The sequence below is a fragment of the Ammospiza caudacuta genome, chromosome 7, assembly GCF_027887145.1.
Source record: "Ammospiza caudacuta isolate bAmmCau1 chromosome 7, bAmmCau1.pri, whole genome shotgun sequence".
NCBI lineage: Eukaryota > Metazoa > Chordata > Aves > Passeriformes > Passerellidae > Ammospiza > Ammospiza caudacuta.
Window position 1 is genome coordinate 44338248 of NC_080599.1, and position 18042 is coordinate 44356289.

Here is an 18042-nt window from a genome sequence, read left to right on the forward strand (position 1 = left end):
GGTGAGCCCCAGCAAAGTTCCACCGAGTTGTGCAAAGCTGCCCTTACCCTCCCCAGGATGGGATGGAATGGGACAGCACAGGAGAGGCGGGCAGGAAGCAGAGGAGGAAACAACCATCACTCAACCATCCACACATAGGACTTGGCACTGCTGATGCTCAGCCCTACATTATAGAGTTCAACCCTGTTGGTTTATGCATGGCCTTTTCTCCCTCTTTCCAGGCTGACCCACACATCCTGAGTGAGATCCCATGACTTGACAGCCCCGCTGCCCTGCCTGGGCTCTTATCACCTCCTGTTCCGCTTCCCCTCTGACCCTTCTCCAAGCCCTCCTCTTTCCCCCAGACATCTGTATTCCTGCCTTTTTCCAAGTAGCTGAGGTTAAGATGCAAGCAAACACTGTCCTGAGCCTGGTGCTTGCTGCACTGGGGCTGGCTCTGCACAGGGAGGGCTCCACAGGCAGGCAGGGCAGCGTTTCCTCCTCCCGTGGGGGTTACTTACACCCAGGCAATGCATTTGGGAGATAAACTGGGGATTAAGAGCCTGTCCTCACAGCCACTGCCCCGAAGCTGAAGTCTCACCTCTGCAACACACTCAACCTCCGAACACTCAGGCTCAGATCACACGTGGCACCATGAAAACGCCCTTTGCATTTGGGACAGGTGCGGGTTTATGAAGTTTTTCCACGCGTAATAAAATTTTACTCCTAATTAGGATAATAATAGCAAGTGCTAGCTCAGTTCTGCTGGCTTAATTTCCACCTGCTCTTTCTCTGCAGTTTGATGTGGTATTTGCTTCCTGTCATGCATTCTTGCATATTATTTCTGTGCCGTGTTATCTCGCTGATGTGGTTCGCTCAAGGAGTGGTCGAAACGCGGCTCTGACCGTGTGTCACCACCAACAAGTTCATTTGCCTCTGTAGGAGGAGGAAAATAACAATAACAAAAAATAAAAACAATAATAAAAAAATAAAAACAGTAATAAAAAATCCAGGCTGCCTCATAACTGTGTGCTGAGCACATGTGCCTCTCTGAGCACATGTTGTTGTGAGATTTTTTTTCTTTTTTCTTCTTTCCCCTCCCATCTACGTTTGTAACCCAGCAAGCTGCAAGAGTTTGGTTCAGCTGCCAAGTGCCTGCTTTTCATGGGAAAGGTGTTGGTGCAGAGCATAGCTGGGAGCCCTCCTAGGCCAGGGATTGTCCAGGAAGACCAGCAGCTGAGCTGTGGCTCTTCAGATTTTATTTTACTTCTAAAACATTTCTTTAAAGCTCATAAGATTGTTAAAGTAAAACGGGCGCTTTAAGTAAAATGATATTTGCTTTAAGACTGGACATTGAAAAGAGAAGATCCATGCAAACCCACAAGTGCCCCCAAGCCAGGAGCTGGTGGGACCTTCTCATCCCTCCCATCAAAAATGGCATCTGGTCCTTTTTATCCAGCTGCTCTTCTGTACCATCACATCCCCAAATGCCAACAAACATCCACATGACACTTCCAACTGTCCCACTAGGCAAGGACCCCCTTTTTCCATCAAGGAAAGGGCAACCCAAAGACAGAATGCATCTTGCACCAGGATGTTTAGTTGTGTTATGAGCTTTTATTTAAAAAGCACATTTATACAGCAATAATTTCGCAGATACAAACTTCAATTTTGTATTCTACAAAAGTCTTTGAATATTCTTCTCTTTACAAAATGGAACATTACAAAAATACAGACAATTTAATATGTTTTTTTATACAAATGTCTCTAATTGTAGTTATTTTCATTAAAATATTACTACCACAGAACTACAATATTTTAGTCGACTATAAAAAAATTAATTCAATGCTTTTTTAAGCAGCAAAATGTAAATAACACAGGTCAGGACACAGTTTATAGTCATAGTGGATATATCTAAAATTGTTTCAGAAATAATATTTTACATAGTTAATTTTTAAGGTTTTATACATTATTTATATAATATTTATAATATAAAAAAAATCATAGCTTGCTATAAGTTGAAATGATAGGACGGATTCTGTGAGAAGGATGTGCAAATGGCCGTTCTGCGTGTTCTGCGGGATCCCTTTGCAAATGCGCTTCGTGGAAGGGCTGCAAACCAAGCACCTGTGGCTTCTGGGCAAAAAAAAAAATGCCATCATCACACCCGAGAGAGGCACAGCTGATTTCCCACCGGAGTGACCCAGCGGAGCACAGGGCCTGGTACTGCCATGGCGCACCCCGGGGTGGCCAGGGAGGAGGATGAGGAGGAGAAGAGGGGATGCACAAACCGACTGACACCCAGGCCGGGACGTGCCGCCCAGCAGCCCGTCCCAAAACTGCAGAATAAAAGTTTCCCCAGGACTCAGCCCCGGGGTCGTAGTGCGAACTGAACGAGTCTTCGGCAGAGCCGCCGCTCCCCCGGCGCAAACCGCGGCTCCCGTGCATGGAACCTGCTGGGATTTTTCTCTGGGGGAAATGGGATGGCTGGGAAGTGGAGGATGCTCTTTTCCTTTAGGGAGGCTCGGGTGGGATGAGCCCTCGGCAGGGAGCAAGCGGGGAGGAGGAAATGTGGCTTCTCTGCACGGAGGAAGGAGATCTCCGGCCTCACTGCGCGTCTCGGGCTGCTCGTTAAAGGCGTGTAGTGTGAGCAGAGAGAGCAGAGACCCTTCGGAGACCTTGGACTGGGCAAGCTTCTTCTAAATTAAGTCACAGTATGGAAGAGAAGAGGCAAAAATAAACTAGGATCAAGAAGAGAAAAAAGCAACTCTTACGAACCAATCCCAGGTCTTGACTCAGTGCTGTTGCTCATACGTAGTGCTATACAATTTAGTCGTGAGTTGGTTTTTTTTTCTCGCAGGCATTGGAAATCTTCGTAGTCAGAAAAAAACCTAGGATGGCCAGCTTTCCAAAAATCCCTTAGTGTTCACTGGGCTGGGAACAATTTGGCGTTCACTACAACATGAACACTCAAACCAATTGCACATCCAGAACTCCGGCACCTCTCTTTGTTTGTTCGGCTTTTTGTGTAGCGTGGGTTTTGTTTTTCTCCTTTTTCATTGTCACCTTTGCCTTAGTTGACCACCACCACCCCTTTCATCCAAATGTCGCAAGTTGAAAAGACCACAGAGTAAGACTTTACTGGTCGGGCAAGAAAGTCTCTCCCTACATTCTACTGTCTGATGAGATTTGAGAGCAGCAGGTAGTTGCTGTCAGCAGTCACTTTTTTTTTGCAAAAAAAAAAAAAAAAAAAGTTTAAAATACAACACCCATCTGATTCCTCGAAGTTCTACACCATGTTGTGATGATTATTCCTCTCAATGATGTCCACAGGTGAAAGGATCTCCTTCCGGATGGGAGGTGGAGGCAGGCAAGTCTTTGTCTTGGGCTTGAAGAGATCTGAGACGTAAAACACCTGCAGGAGTAAGTGGAAAAGGCAAACTTAGCCACCGTGGGTGATGGTTTGTTCAAAAAGCTGGTTTACAGAATATATACACATCTTTAAGCTGCAAAAATAGCACTTTTTGAATGCCTGCCTGTAACAGCTGTGAAATCCCAAGTGCCTGCTACCACCTTTCTGTACAGCAGAGTAAAAGGCTCAGACCTCACAAAACTGTAAAAACATGAGAGGACAACTTGATTTCTCACTGCGTCATCACCAAGTGCAACACCCAGACCTCTGCTGAACAGGTTGAAAAGCCAGGAAACAGATCCACGGCCTGCACTCCAATAAAATAACAAAGGTCTCCAAAGGGCTGGCCTGACTCATCCTGGAGTCAGTGAAACAATTCATTCAGACAGACATCAGGTAGGCAATTAAAAGCTTTCAAGTTAAAACTGTGTTAAAAGCTATCAGCAGTGAGTCAATGGTGAGCCATGCTCCTTATGCCCCAAGGTACAGAGCTGGGGTCTGGTAAAAGCCAAAGGCTAAGGAGAGGAGAATCTATTCTTGACTCCTTCTTCCTAAATATCCCGTGATGTAACCCCTCTCCCGGATGTGAAAAAGCCAGTGCCTGGCAATTTCGGAAGGCAGCAACACAATAAGAAACAAAGTGCTGGGAGGAAACTTCCACATCCTCCTTTGGAGCTTATCAGTCCTCCAGGACCGGGGCACTTTCACCCTTGCCAAAGCTCAGCCCTGTGCCAGAAGGGAAAAGAGTCAGACAGCACAGATCCTCTGGATGGAGCTAGAAGTGGCAAGGATTCACCATTTTGTCACCTCGTGCCACAGCCCTGAACTTCTGTCCTGCCACTGACTGTCCCTGCCAGCCCAAGTTTGACAGCTCATCTCAGAAAGCCTTAAACCCCAATAATCCCAACTGAAGCCATGGGTCCGCTGAGCTGAAATCTCAGGATGAGCAGCACATGGATGTAGCAATCAGCAGTACATTTGTTTTTTCTCTCACACCACTCAAATGCTACATTTAATCACCCAGATAAATCAGGGGAAAAAATAATTTCAAGGTGTTTAAAGAAATAATATTAGATTATGACTTCCAGGCTGAGTAACACAGGGAGAAAGCAAAGCTTTGGTCTACCTGCATCTCCACATTTTCTAACCACCCAGAGCCTTGTGCAGCAGGTCAAGTCGTCCTTGCAAACAACTTTTGCAAGCCCCTATCAGCAGAGCAGATAAGGCTCAAGCTGGACAGAGAGCAAAGCTGCTGCACACAGCAATTTACTCCTACAGCTCTAACCAGGGATGAAGGAGGCTGGTGCTGCTTTGTGCGAAGGCAGAGAAGGAGCTGAGGTACAAAACAGTTCTTTCCTCAATGTATGTGCTGGTTGCTGGCTGTTTGGTTGTGTAACAGAGCTGATAAAGTTGTTTACAGGGCATCCAAGTGGCAGCCTTTGTATGTTTGGGTAAATAACAGGATCCAGCTGATGCTCCCAAGGATCACAAGCTGGAGTCTGGCCCCTTGCTGCAGCATCCCAGTGTAAAACTACATTGAACTGCTCTGGCACTGGTTTTCTTTTGGGCTGTTGATAACTGCAAACCCCCCATTTGTCTGGTTTGGTGCATTTCTGGTGTCATCTTGCTCATTCGTCCACCTCTGAGAGCTGGATTCAATCAAAAAGGTGTCCAACTTTGCACCAAGATAGCCATGACAAATCAATTTATGGGAGGGGATTGCTGAGTGCAAGAAGCATCTGGGGAGTGCTTTGAGTCTGGTCCTTATTTTTGACAGGAATGAGTTATGGTGGACTGTCATCCTGGGTATTTTTGCTTTTACTGTGCTGCTTTTCAGGTTTCATTGAAAGGCTGGTTAAGGGGTTTCATTTCTCTTTAAACTGTATTTCACTTTAACATGGCTGAAGGTTATATAAACATTTATAGGAATCATGAAACGTGATCTTTGGGGGTTAAAAGTGTGTTAAATCCTCCTAATGCTTGAACTGTTTAACACAGAAAAGGACTAATAAACGTGCTAAGTTTTTCACTTGGATTAGCTCCATTTCCTGTAGAAGGTGCTCTCCACCCATAAAGAAAACTTGATGGGAGAAGACTGAGAGCATTTTAAGCCAATATCTCACATTTCCACTTAACAATTCCTATTACTTTTCATCCTATTGAAGCAATTTTTAATCATATACAGAGAGGTTAAAACAACTCCTCTGAGCTAACCAGAGCAACCCTGGGAGCATGTCCTCCTGACATCTCCCCTTCTCCCTCTCCCTCAGATGAGACATAAACCACACAACACACAGCAAGCTGCCTGCAAGGCGCAGAGAAACTATTTCTATTTGAGAAATCCTCGTTGTATTTCACCCTGGCTCCATCTCTGAATGTTTCATCAGCTGGAAGTGCTTGACATTAATGTCTTCTGCTTGTTATTTCAGGCACTGAAAGACAAACGTGTCTGCTGCAGCACGACCTGGGTTTAAGCTTGGGCAGCCATTGGAGATGAAATACACAATTGGTTTCTACTGAAAATTATGGCCTGATAACTGTGGTGCTTTTACAGCTCTTGCCTATCACCAGGGTGGACCCTGAAGGCTTTGCTGGGGGAAGGGGTGGCTGGGAGCACCCAGGGTGGGAGGTGAGGAGTCTCCAGGTCCCTCAATTTCAGAGCAGCCTGTGCAGGAGAGCTGGGCAAGAACGCCCAGGACATACCAGGAATTTCAGCAAAAAGCTGCTAAACTGCTCCTTCAGTGCAAACTCCAGGGTGTTTTGGGATGACTCTTCCTCTTGTCCCTTGCTGCAACCTCCCAAAATGGAGGAAAATCTGCCAGGCCCAACTAGGCAAAGACTCCCACCAGCAAAGCCAGGTTCTGGAGAATAGATGGTTCTCTGCAGGGTGATGGAATGGGATAAGGGCTGGGCTCAAACCCTGCCCTGAGTCCTAAGCTGAAACCTGAGATGTTCCAGGTTACTGAGCCATTCCTGCAAAGCATTTAGACACAACTGCCCCTTTTACCAGTGGGCTGGGACAGCAGCTCAGACTCTCAAACCCGAGCCTGCCTGGGAAACTCCAGGCAGCTGCTTCCTATGACACAGGAAAACTATCCCAGCCCTGCCACAGCCTCCCCTTCCCAGCACAGCTCCCAGCTGCCAGAGGGCTGGGAGGGGACAGCCAGGCCTGCTGCTCTGTCCCAGCCAGGAAGCATCCGGACACCCATCCCAAGCTCCATCCGGAGAGCTATTGTCCTTCTGGAACCACTGCTGGGACCCAGGGATGCACTGCCTGCTCCCCACTCCCCTGCCACACTGTGCCTGATAGCCCACTTCCCACCACAAAGACTTCTCCCACCATCCCCTCGGGATCTGCCAGCCCTGCATGGGACGTGGGCACCAGGCAAAGGCAGAACCCAACAGCTACTGCTCACAGAGTTAATAATACTCCATGAAAATGTCCCAACAATGACATTTTTGTTTTGGCTTTGGAATATTATCAATGAGTGGGAAGTACATAAATAACCTATTTTCTCTCCCTGCAAAATGTAATATTGGTGGACCGAACTCCTTGTTCCCAAGGCTGATTTACTTTTAGAACAGTAAAAAAAAACAACCAAACAAACAAAAAAACCCAACAAAAACCCCCACAAAAAGTGGTGAGCTATTAAAATCTTGCTTTTGGGGAGTTAACACAGACACAAAGAATTACCACAGCCCCCAGCTCCTTTGTGTCTGTCTGAGGCAGCTGCCTGACCAGGTTCCCCCCCATCCTGCCAACTTAAAACATCTTCACGTGTCACTTTGAATTATATGGCTGTGCAATCATGTCACCCTTTGGAGAGCAAGTGGCACAAGAACCAGCCCAGCAGCTGAAGAGAAATGGGCACAGCTTTTGTGGGCCACTTTTTCAAGAGCCCTTTAGACCCCTGAAAATCTATCAGCCATCAGCCACCTCCCCATGTCAGGCAGACACCAGTTTGTGGAAGGATTGTGTGTGGAAGAGCCATAATGCCAAGCACTCCAGACTCTCTGCTCAGCTCCTGGTGGAAAACCTTGCTAAGGAGCCTAACTGAGAGCACTGTGGGGGTGAATTCCCACAGAGAGCAGCAGCACAGGGAAACAACAGTGTAGCAGTAAAGAGAAAGGAAAAGAAATATTGTTCAGCTGAGTGCCACTGAGAACAGCCAAAGCTTCTGGTGGAGAGGGAAACACCCTCCCTTGGCTGAACATCTTTCAGTGCCCCCAGCTGCCTGGACCAAGCCTTTGGAGCCTCCAGCTGTAACAGGGAACCACCTGAGCTGAACTGGTAGGTTGCAAAGGCCCTGCTATTCCCCCAGGACCTTCCCAGCACTGTTCCTGCCCATTTCCCCCACTCACCACGCAGTAAGCCACCAGGGCTCCCTGTGCAAAGCCTGCCAGCACGTCGGTGGGGTGGTGCTTGTGGTCGGAGACGCGGGACAGCCCGGTGTAAAAGGCCATCATGATCAGGGTGAACTGCAGCAGGGGACGGAGCAGCCGGGCTCCCTTCCACGTGAATCTGGCCTGCAGATAGAACTGTGGCAAGAGAGGGAAACAAAAAAACAAAAAAGGTTGAGTTGGTTTGCACAAATTCACCCAAAATACAGCAGTGACTGCGCTGTGGGGGTGGCTGTGGGGCCCTGTGGCTCAAGGAGGGGGAGTTGATAAAATGGAAGTATGCTCCTTGCACCTGTGTGGCCTCTGGAGGGACTTTTAACCCATGGAAGGGATGAGGACAGAGTGGATGGGTACAGCCCTTCCTCAGTGAGCCAGAAACAGGGGATTGGGACGCCCTGCACCCCAGCTCTGCTTCAGCCTCCACACAGCACAGCATCCCAGCAAAGACATTCCTCCCCAGCATCATTAAACATAACAAAACCAAGGTCCCACACCTGGGGTATTCAGGACTCGTACCATCTCTCAGAGGGAAAAGAAGAATCAATGCATCATGCTAAACCTTCAGAGCCATCCTGAGAACTGCCACACATGGCCACAACCACCAACAATGTGCACAATGCCACCCTCCAACACTCCCACCATGTTTCCCCTCCCGAGCCCCAGGGTTTGAGGGAAATAGGGAGCAGCTGCCCCCCTGCACGGCCTGGGAATTCCCTCCCTGGGTGGGAATGCCAAGCAAAGCCCCGGCCCAGCCTGAAGGAGGGCTCTGGGGTGATGTCAGGCAGACATTGTGGCCCTGCCGTGACTATCTCGGGCCCGCTTCCGCCGCGGGACCGGGCACGGCCTGTTCCTGTGGGAACGGGGAAGCGGGGCGGGAAGAGAGGGCAGGAAAACAGCAGCTCCTGCCGGGGATGAGGCAGGGAGGAAGGCTGTGGGAAGGGAGGGAGGGACACCCAGGAGCCTCCAGGCTCGGGGAGCAGTCAGGCTCAAAGGGTGTGAAAGTGCCTGGCAAATGCTGCTCGGCCTCTGCAGCCCAGGCCTGCTCTGCCTGCTCCTGAATGCAGCAATGGAGTCAGACCCCGTGGGCTGCAAAGGGGTTTACTCCCAATTTATGATCCTAAATGCAGCACTGGAGTCAGACCCTTTGTGTTTCACGGGGCTCTGCTACATCAGAGGGCTGCAAAGGGGTTTACTCCTCATTTCTGCTCCAAAATGCAGCACTGGAGTCAAACCCCTGTCCTTCAAGGGGCTGTGCTACATCAGAGGGATGCAAAGGGATTTTCTCTCAATTTCTGCTCCTAAATGCAGCACTGGAGTCAAACCCCTATCCTTCAAGGGGCTGTGCTACATCAGAGGGATGCAAAGGGATGTACTCCCCATTTATGATCCCTTTTACACACCCAGAGCAGTTTGCACCGCCTTGATATGAAAGGGCATGAAGCTCTCACTGGGTTCCCTGAAACAACAAATAACTTAATGACAACATAAAAGCAGAAAATGACCTGTAAAAGCAGAGCTAACTGGGAAGCTGATAAGGGGGAAGCATCATTTTGGCCAATTCAGTATGTTTGGCTATTGCATAAACACTGTATCTGCCCCTTTTTGGAAAGAACACACACTGGGCTCTACAGAAGAAATGAAACATCCCATTGTCTGAATGGAGCAGATGCTCCAAATTATCCAGATTGTTAGCCAATTAACATGGAAGGGAGCAGCACCAGAACAGCTCAGTGCTGGCTAATGCACATGGTGATTCTGGGGAATATATCTGCAAACCAGCCCAAGCCTGGGAACGGAGCCACAGCCCCATGGAGCCCATCTCACACCCCATACCACGGTCCCTTCCACCCCAAACCATTCCATGATTCCATTTTCATGTTCAAGAGCCTCAACTCAGCCCAGGTGACACTGCAAAACTCAGGTTCCAGTGTTCTGCTGCTGCTGCAGAGCAAAACTAGCTCCAAGTATTATACATTATAAACTATCACTCAGTTCTAGCAGGAAGACTTGAAACCTGATGTCTCATTTTCATCTTCTGTTTTTGTCCCATCAAATCCCTTAAGAAGGAAATTTGCTGCTGTATAACCTGACATTTGCCACTTTTGCACAGTCTGGACATCTTCTCAAATCTTTCCACCCCACAAACCTGAACTAAAAAAAAGTCATCTAGAGGTGAGGGTGCAAAAGTATCAATTAAAAATTAGCAATAAAAGCAAACAGCAAGTTTGAAGACACAATAAAGTAGGCACTTCTGGTACTGAACTGTGTCCCTCATGTGCAATCTTCAGCCCTGGAAAAGGAGCAAAGAGCAGTGTGGCACCATAGGGGGTGTGCTGGGTGTCCCCCAAGTCCTCACCACCCATGTCACACTCACACCTGTGTATCTTGGAGAACTAAAACCCACAGGTTTAGTCCTGTGCTCCTCAGACACTGCAACACCACTGTGAGAAGCTCAACTGAGTTCCTTTTGCTGCCACAATAAAGGCCATGGAAAAATTGCTCTTTATTCCCCATTCATACGGACAAAAAAAAAAAGAGCATAACAGCACTCCTCCTATTCCACAGGCATTTTATGAGCATGCAGTGTTACAAAAACTGCTCTCAAACACCAGGATCCCCTAAATACTTTCGAGGTAAGACTTGGGGTGCTCCAAACTTTGCCTCTGCCCATGGTATGAAAGAAAAACCCAGTTAATAGGACAAGGTCAAGAAGTGAAAGTAGAATTTAGGGGCTGAAAGGATCAGAATTTCCCTAATACTGGAGTTAGTGCTATTACCAAGAAATGGGAAGTTCCTGGAAATTTATCTGAAAATCTGCTTATGAAGGTGCTTTTGTTGTTTTGGTGGGGTTTTTTTTTTCATTTGGTTGGTTTGTTGGTTTTTTTTCTCCTGGGAGCAAATCTGAAATGCTGCCTGCTACAGACTGACAGATTTGGATGGGAATGTGGAGCTGGAATGGAGCCCTTCCCAAGAGGGGGTGGAAGAGCAAGACCACAACCAGGGTTATTTCCACCACAGATCATCACAGGGCAGCAAAACCCAGGAGCACCAACAGGAGCAAGGGTGGGAGAAATGGGATCACACAGAGTGGGAGTGATTTGGAGTTCCCATCCGCTGTCTCCTGGCAGAGGCTGGGATACCACAAAGCACATGGTTTGAGGGATGTCACATCACTCTTCCTGTGCCAGGGGACTTCCACAGTGCTGCTGGGGAGTGCCCACAGCCACACACAGCCTCTGAGCAAAGCCAGGAGGAGCTGGCAGGGGACACAGGTTCAGAGCAGCACCTCCAGCCTCCGGGGGCTTTCTGCTCTCCAGAAATCCCTTCATGCTCTCCTGCAGCAGGGCTGGACTCCATCACCCCCTCAGGCACACCTGGAGTTTCCTTCTGGGAAACAGCTGGGCTTGTTCCTGGCTGTCTGACCCCAAGTGATCTCCTTCTCCATTCCTGCACCATTCCTTCTCAGCCCCATCTGCAAGCAGAGAGGTACCCAAAGTGCTACAGGGCCAAAACCTCCCCAGCCCAAACTCATCCCACTGTAATGCACTGCCCTGGCTGGACAAAGCCAGCTGGAGGCTGGGAATGCACAATGTGGCTTTTAGCACCAAGCTGGCCACAAGGGAAGGACAGGAGATGGGCAAAGACCTCTCAGCCTGTGCCGTGTGCCTCTTCCCTGCCTTTGCTGAGTGCATAGCACCCTCTCACCCCATCAGAAATATCCCCAGCAGCTCAGTTCACAGCTCAGCCTTGGCCTCTGATGTAATTCTATTTTATTCTCTTCCTTAGGTCACCACTAAACTCAACTCCAAGTCCATAACCACCACAGAGGCTCCTTCACAAGGGCACATCACTGCTCAGCTGTACCAGGGCACCTTCTCCACCCTTCAGCAAGGAGCTCCGGGGAGAGGCCTCACATTCCCCCAAAACATAAACCCAGCTCCATCTCTCATTTTCCATTTACACCAGCAGAACTCACCACAACCCATTCTGAAGTGTTCTGCCTCACCCACAGACACATATTAAATACATAGGGTTTGCTTGTATTTTATCCATAATCAGCCAATGTTGCTGAGGGATATTGATTCAACTTTCCTGATATTTAAATTTAGCTTTTCTGCACCCTTTGTGTGATTTCAGGCAACTTCATGATGCCAAAAAATCAGCATTATGGTCTCACATGCTCCAGGGGAGTGGAAAGCATCCACTGTTCCCTGCAAAGACTCCCCCACATCCAGAGGAACAAGACAAAGAGGTGTGGGTCAGCTCCAGAGGGCTGCATGGAATAAGCTGTTCCATACCTCCTCTTCCCTCAGCCTGCTATAAATACATATTGCAGCTTGCTCAGCCAAGGGGTAACAAAGCAAGGAAAATTAGGACAAAGAGGATTACCCAAGAGTTATTTCCCCTTTCATTTTTTTTATACAAAGGCCTGATGTTAATTGAGTATTCCTGGTGACAAGAAGGCTGCGAGAAACTGAGCCCTGAGGTGTCAGCATTCAGAACCAAATCCCAGGGGATTTCACTGTGTTGCAAGTGCCTTTCTCTGGGACTTTTCCCTCAAAGCCCTCCAGGGCTTGGCATCTATGAGTGTTTTCCTGCTAGGAGCCCATGGATAGCACAGGGCTCTGCTGCTGTGCCAGGAAATGGGGAAGCTGTGGTCACTCAGCCACTGCACACCAAACCTCTGGACAAATCCAGCCCCAAAGCCCTGCGGGGTGTGTGGGAATCCAGGGATCTTCTCACAGCCTGACTGGAATTTTCTGGCACCCGTCTCCACCAGGTGAAGCCAACTTGAAAACATTTTAATTCAGAATGGGCTCCAAGAGTGAAGCCAGGGAACGCCAGGAAAGGCGGGAAGTGACTTATCCTTGAAATATGAAGTATTGTTCAACCAGGAACACGCTCGGGACACCGCTGACCTGCCAGGCCTCTGCAGGACACGCTCAGCCCCACAGATCCCCCAGCTCTGCAGCAGCTCCTGGCACACTCCTGCCATCCAAAGTGTAGGCAGCAACCTGCTGCAGCACAGCCCTCACTTCCCAGGAACAGTCAATCAATCATTTTGTCTTGATTGAGATGGTCCCCTGATTAAACCCATCAAAAACACCTCCTGCAGGCACTGGCATGGTGGATGCCACGTTTCTAAGCAGGCTTTCAAAACCCCAACTCATTCATTGAGGTGGGCAAGACAGCAGGGTTTATCTTGCATCAAATAAAATCCCTCTGGCTTACTATAATCTCTTTTTTCTTGTAATTATTGTTTTGATATTATCAGCCTCTCCAATGTGTCAGATTTTCTACCTCCCTTTTTCTATGAGATTTATCTGTCAGGCTCCGGCAGTGACCAGGGAGCTGGAGTGATGGAGAGCAGGGTGCTGCTAGACAAGCTGGAATCACTGGATGATTTAGGTGTAAGAGAGCCTTAAAATTGTTGCCTCACCTGTCTTGTCTCAAGTTGCCTTTTTCTCCCTTCAATTTTTCACCAAATACTTGATGTAATTTTTCCTGACTTCTTAAGACACAAGGCAACTGGACAGCTGGTCAGGCAGAGTCTGCTACCAGCCACATCACAGTTTTGGGACAAGGTGAAAATTAAAAATAAAATAATTTTAAAGGGATTGCCCCCTGCATAGAGAGGGGTAAGTGGAACAGCCTGTTGTCCTGGGGGGTGTGGGAGTGTGGGGCAAAGTCTGGTGAGTGCTGACAGCTCAAGTGCTGCCATATGGGGACAGGGAAGGGCAGCAAAGAGAGACCAGAAGCATCTCTGTGCTCTGAGGCACCACACAGGAGCTAAACACCACTTCTAAAGCCTGCTGCAAAGTTAAAAACAACATCAGCCAGCAGGCACTGGTGCAAAGCAGCAATGGGAAATGAGCCCTGCAGGTTTTCTGTGCATCCTGTGGGAACTTGGAATGCACTCTGCAGTTCTGGGGTCTCTGTCCCCTGAGCTCTGTACTCCCATTTGCTTCTCACCTGCTCCAAAGTGCTGGAATTTCAGAAAACACATGAAAAAAGAAAGTTTGTCCAGCAACCTGCAGCAAATGGGTCAAGCCCTGGTAGAGAAGCCATCATCACCTTAATAAGGACTGGCAGTCCTTGCTGTTCCCAGATGCTGGGCTTGAAAATACCTCAGGGCTGACTTATCTGACTGCTCAGAGACCTTCCCAGGAATAAATGACTGCCCTTGTGAGCGATGGCTTCCAAACTCAGCTCAGAAAGCTTTATGATGGGCTGAGCGTCCTGTGAAGCATCACCAAGGCAGCTCTTCATTGTAATAGCTGGGAGGAAACGGCCAAAATGTCTGCTGGAGAAATTCCGAAGTTTTCCAAGAACAAAATAAGAGGGAAAACAAAGAAAGAATTTAATACGCCGCCCACAGCTGCCTGGAAAGCCCAGTGATTCAGTTACAGGAGTTGCTCACAGGGAAGGGGATCCAAGGCTGAAAAGGCTGGAGGGAGCAGTGGCCACTCATCTTTCCAGAGGGTAAGGGCTGGGGGGAGCACTGCTGATAGATAAAAGCTCATGTTTCATGTTTTTATCAGCGCAGTGCTGTTCCTCTGCTTGCAAATCCGAGATTACCAGGGACGGAGGAGGAGCACAAATCTTAAAAGCAACACAAAACTTGATTTTCTATGAAATAAATAACGTAAAAAAGAGGAAAAGCAGGCACGAATCCCTCAGAAGGGCGTGTGTATGTGTGTCCAGCCCATGTGGGCAGCGCTGCCTCCTGCAGTCCTGGCAGGAAGCACCTTGGCAGCCGCCCCGGCCCCAGCCCAGGCGCAGGAAGGGCAGAGCCATTCCTCACTGACAAAGGAAAACAAGTCCCAGCCCTCCCCTCCGGAACCAGGCGGGCAGAGGCTGCTCCACCTGCTCTGCTGGCACATTTCAGAACCAGGCATCACCTCCTGACATGGCCACGCAGCACATCCTGCCCCTCCATCCATGAAATATTCTGGCTCCCCCCAAACTCTCCTCAGTGTGCAAACAGGCCATCCACAAATGCAGCAGGATTTGGATTTAATTGCCCCCTTGGTCACATCCCAAAGCTGCACACACAGAGCTCAGCTATCATCCCAGAGTCTCTATCCTAAAAAACACCACAGCAGCTGAGGGTGGATCCTCCCACCAACAGCTCAGACTCTTCTTTTCCAACCAACTTCCCATGTCCAACGCTCATCCTGCCATTACTGGTATGGAATGTGGGATGGGGGATGGGATCAATTAGTTCACTTACCACCAAGTACAGCATGGTGTACAGGGAGAAGGACGCGTGCCCAGAGAAGAAGGATTTCCTGCAAAACAAAGCAGGTGATCAGAACCAGCCAGCACAATCCTCAATATCACAATTCTCCCTATAATATGGTGATTTGGCATCTGAGGGTGCCAGAGCAGAAGGACTCACAACCCCCAATCCTTTTGGTTATAAAACCCCTGTTATCCGCCCTGCCTGCTGCTGAGGCAGAAAGCAAACGGATGGACAGGATGCTTGCATTGTTTGTCCCTTCCTGGCTTACTCAGGGGACAGCAGTTATTTCCAGGATAACCCAATAACTCATCATCTCGCCTCAAATAACCGGGAAACCCTGAAGAAATGAGAACAGAGCAACTTCTCTAGAAGCCTGATTGTAGTGTGTGGAATGTGCCCCTGGAAAAGTCAAAATTTGGCATCTGATGGATGTGGTAGAGCTCCAAGGGGAGGCACTGGCAGCCCTGCCTGTGTGGTGGAGCCTTTGCTGAGGAGAAGCTCTGCTGTCACACACGGGACAGCTCAGGCTGCTCACCATGAGCTCAGCTCTGGGGGTGAATTCCCACAGAGAGCAACAGCTCAGGGAAACAATGGTGTAGGAGTAAAGAGAAAGGAAAAGAAATATTGTTCAGCTGAGTGCCACACTTCCCCAGGGAAACTGCTGCCCACTGGAAAATGGATTTATGGCCTTTGCAGAAAAAGCAGCATTTCATAGAATCCTAGAATGGCTTGTGCTGGAAGGGACATCAAAGACTAGCTTGTTCTACCCCCGTGCTATGGGTAGGGACAGCTTCCACTAGACCAGGTTGTTTTGATCCCCATCTAAGATGACCTTCTAGGAACAGGGCATCCATCCACAGCTTCTCTGGGAAATCCACCCCGTGTCTCACCACCCTCACAGGGAAGAATTTCATCCTAACATCCAAACTAACCCCACTCTCAGTTTCAGATTCACATCCTCTATTGCAGACAGAGAAACCCAAGCCACATTTAGTGTCAGCAACCCTTGGCTCTGGTGCCAGGGGCTCTCACCTGGCTTCCTGCACCCTGCTGTCACTCCCCCTGCAGGTGTAGTTCTGGATGTAAACTCCCTTGGCGCAGTTGATGGTGGAGAAATCCAAGTCACAAACCGCCAGGAAATGCGGCCGCAAGCGCCCGACGGACACTTTGGCAATGTCTGTGAAGGACTGGCTAATGGCACAGCCAAAAACAAAGCAGCCCACTTGCTTGTAGAGGGCTGCCACGTAGGGGTTCTGGATGAAGGAGCGGGATTTCTCCTTCAGGTAGTGGATGCGGTAGAGCTCTCCCGTTATAATCTGTGGGGGAAGCACAACAGAGAGGTCAGAGAGCAGGAAAAACGCTGGGCAAATGTCAATTCTTTAACTTCCTTTCTGCCTCTGTCAAGGTTGGGACTGAAGCCATTCATGTGGAAATGGTATTTGTATTGATTGATGGATTGAAGATCTATCTGGAGATGGTGTTTTGTATTCAGGCTCAAATGTTTATTATTTCTTATCTATATTACAGTCTTACAAGTTGTGAGTTCTACAGCATTCTACTAACAAGCTACAAAATGGCTAACTATCTTTCTCTACCAAGTCTTTTAGGGCTAAACTTTCCAATTAAGAAATGACACCTAGATTATTTTTACTTTTAACCCAATAACCAGTCCATCACGTCCTGCAATGCGGACTTTTCTGACCAATTACAAAACAATACCCAAACCCTTGAAGAAGAAGGGTAAGAAGAAGATGGTGAAGAAGGACCAGCCACCACCCTAAAACTTCCATCCTGTCCCATATATACTGCTATATTCTAAAACCTTGAACTCTTAAGTTTTCCACCATGTGATATTACACACTCCCATTCAAACTCCACACCCACAGTCGCAGTTCTATAATTCAATTTTAGAAGCCTCCTCCACAGCCTCAGGTCAAATATAGTATTTTCTTGAGGGTCTGTGCCTTTCAACACAGAAAGTTTAAAATTCTCAGCACCCAGGGCTCCAACAGGCAAAAGCAGGGCTGGGTGTGAATGCAGGGCTGAGACAGCTCTGGCATGTCAAGTCAGGAATCTGCTTCCGGATTGAGGAAGGAAAACCCATGGCTCAGTATCTCTCCATCCTACCCCTTGTCCCTCCCAGTGCTCAGCATGTTGTTTATGGAAAAATCCAATAAACAAAACAAAAGAGTAAATTTTGGGTTGGCACACTTCACTGAAGTGAAGTAACACCCCAGCATAGTGGGAAAAGAAAATTGACATAAACCAGATAAAGAATTAGTGTGTGTTGGGAAGGAGAGGCCAGACCCACTACCCTCTGATCAAACTGATTTTGGAGGAAAATAAACCCACATCCTGCTTATCTTCCTCTCTTAAAATCATTAACACAAGAAGGAAAGAAACCGAAAGCCCCAAATTTTTCAGCTTCTGGCCCAAAACTTGTTGCCGGAAGACCCAATTCAGACCTCTCAAGGCCTCCAAAAAGTATAGCTATTTTGGGGCATTTCAAGGTGTCTTGCCATCACCTGGCAGCAGATTATGTTTTTCTTGTGTCAGGGGTGCTGAGGTTTGACAGTATCGCCATAAATCACTGTCAGGGAGCAGAGGATCCAACTTCTCACACTCAGGGCTCTTAAGAGGCAGGTTAATGAAAATCAGACTGTGAAACGAAGTCCAAATGTCACACCTCTCCCAAAGAGCCAAAGATTTAAATTGTTCTCCGTCACGCTACGCACCTAAATTTTAGGCTCTAGATTTACAGCTTTAGGATTTCATTCATTACTCTAAATGTTTTTATACCTGAGTAATAAATCGAGGCAGAGGTTTTGTGGGGTTTGTTGTTTTTTTTTTGGATGCCCCCTTGTCCCTGCCTCTCTGTAGTCACAGGGACTGTGATATGTAAAATTAACTGTCAAGAAAAATGCCTTCATGTTAATCTCTTTCTGGAGCAGCCAGCAATATTCCTCCTGGCGTGGCAGCCTGCCAGCCATAAGCAGGAGACGAG

General features: G+C 48.3%; 1 protein-coding gene across 1 annotated transcript in view; it reads right to left on the reverse strand.

Moving 5' to 3' along the window:
- Positions 1-1586: 1586 nt before the first annotated feature.
- Positions 1587-18042, reverse strand: part of PLPP3 (phospholipid phosphatase 3) — a 44414-nt gene continuing 27958 nt past the window's right edge. Inside the window, exons 3-6 of the mRNA XM_058808291.1 lie at positions 16071-16354; positions 15027-15084; positions 7754-7930; positions 1587-3394 (exon numbers count right to left, since the gene is read on the reverse strand). Of these exons, the coding sequence (XP_058664274.1) occupies positions 3269-3394; positions 7754-7930; positions 15027-15084; positions 16071-16354 (645 nt within the window). The 3' untranslated portion in view covers positions 1587-3268. The remainder of the gene's footprint in view (positions 3395-7753; positions 7931-15026; positions 15085-16070; positions 16355-18042) is intronic.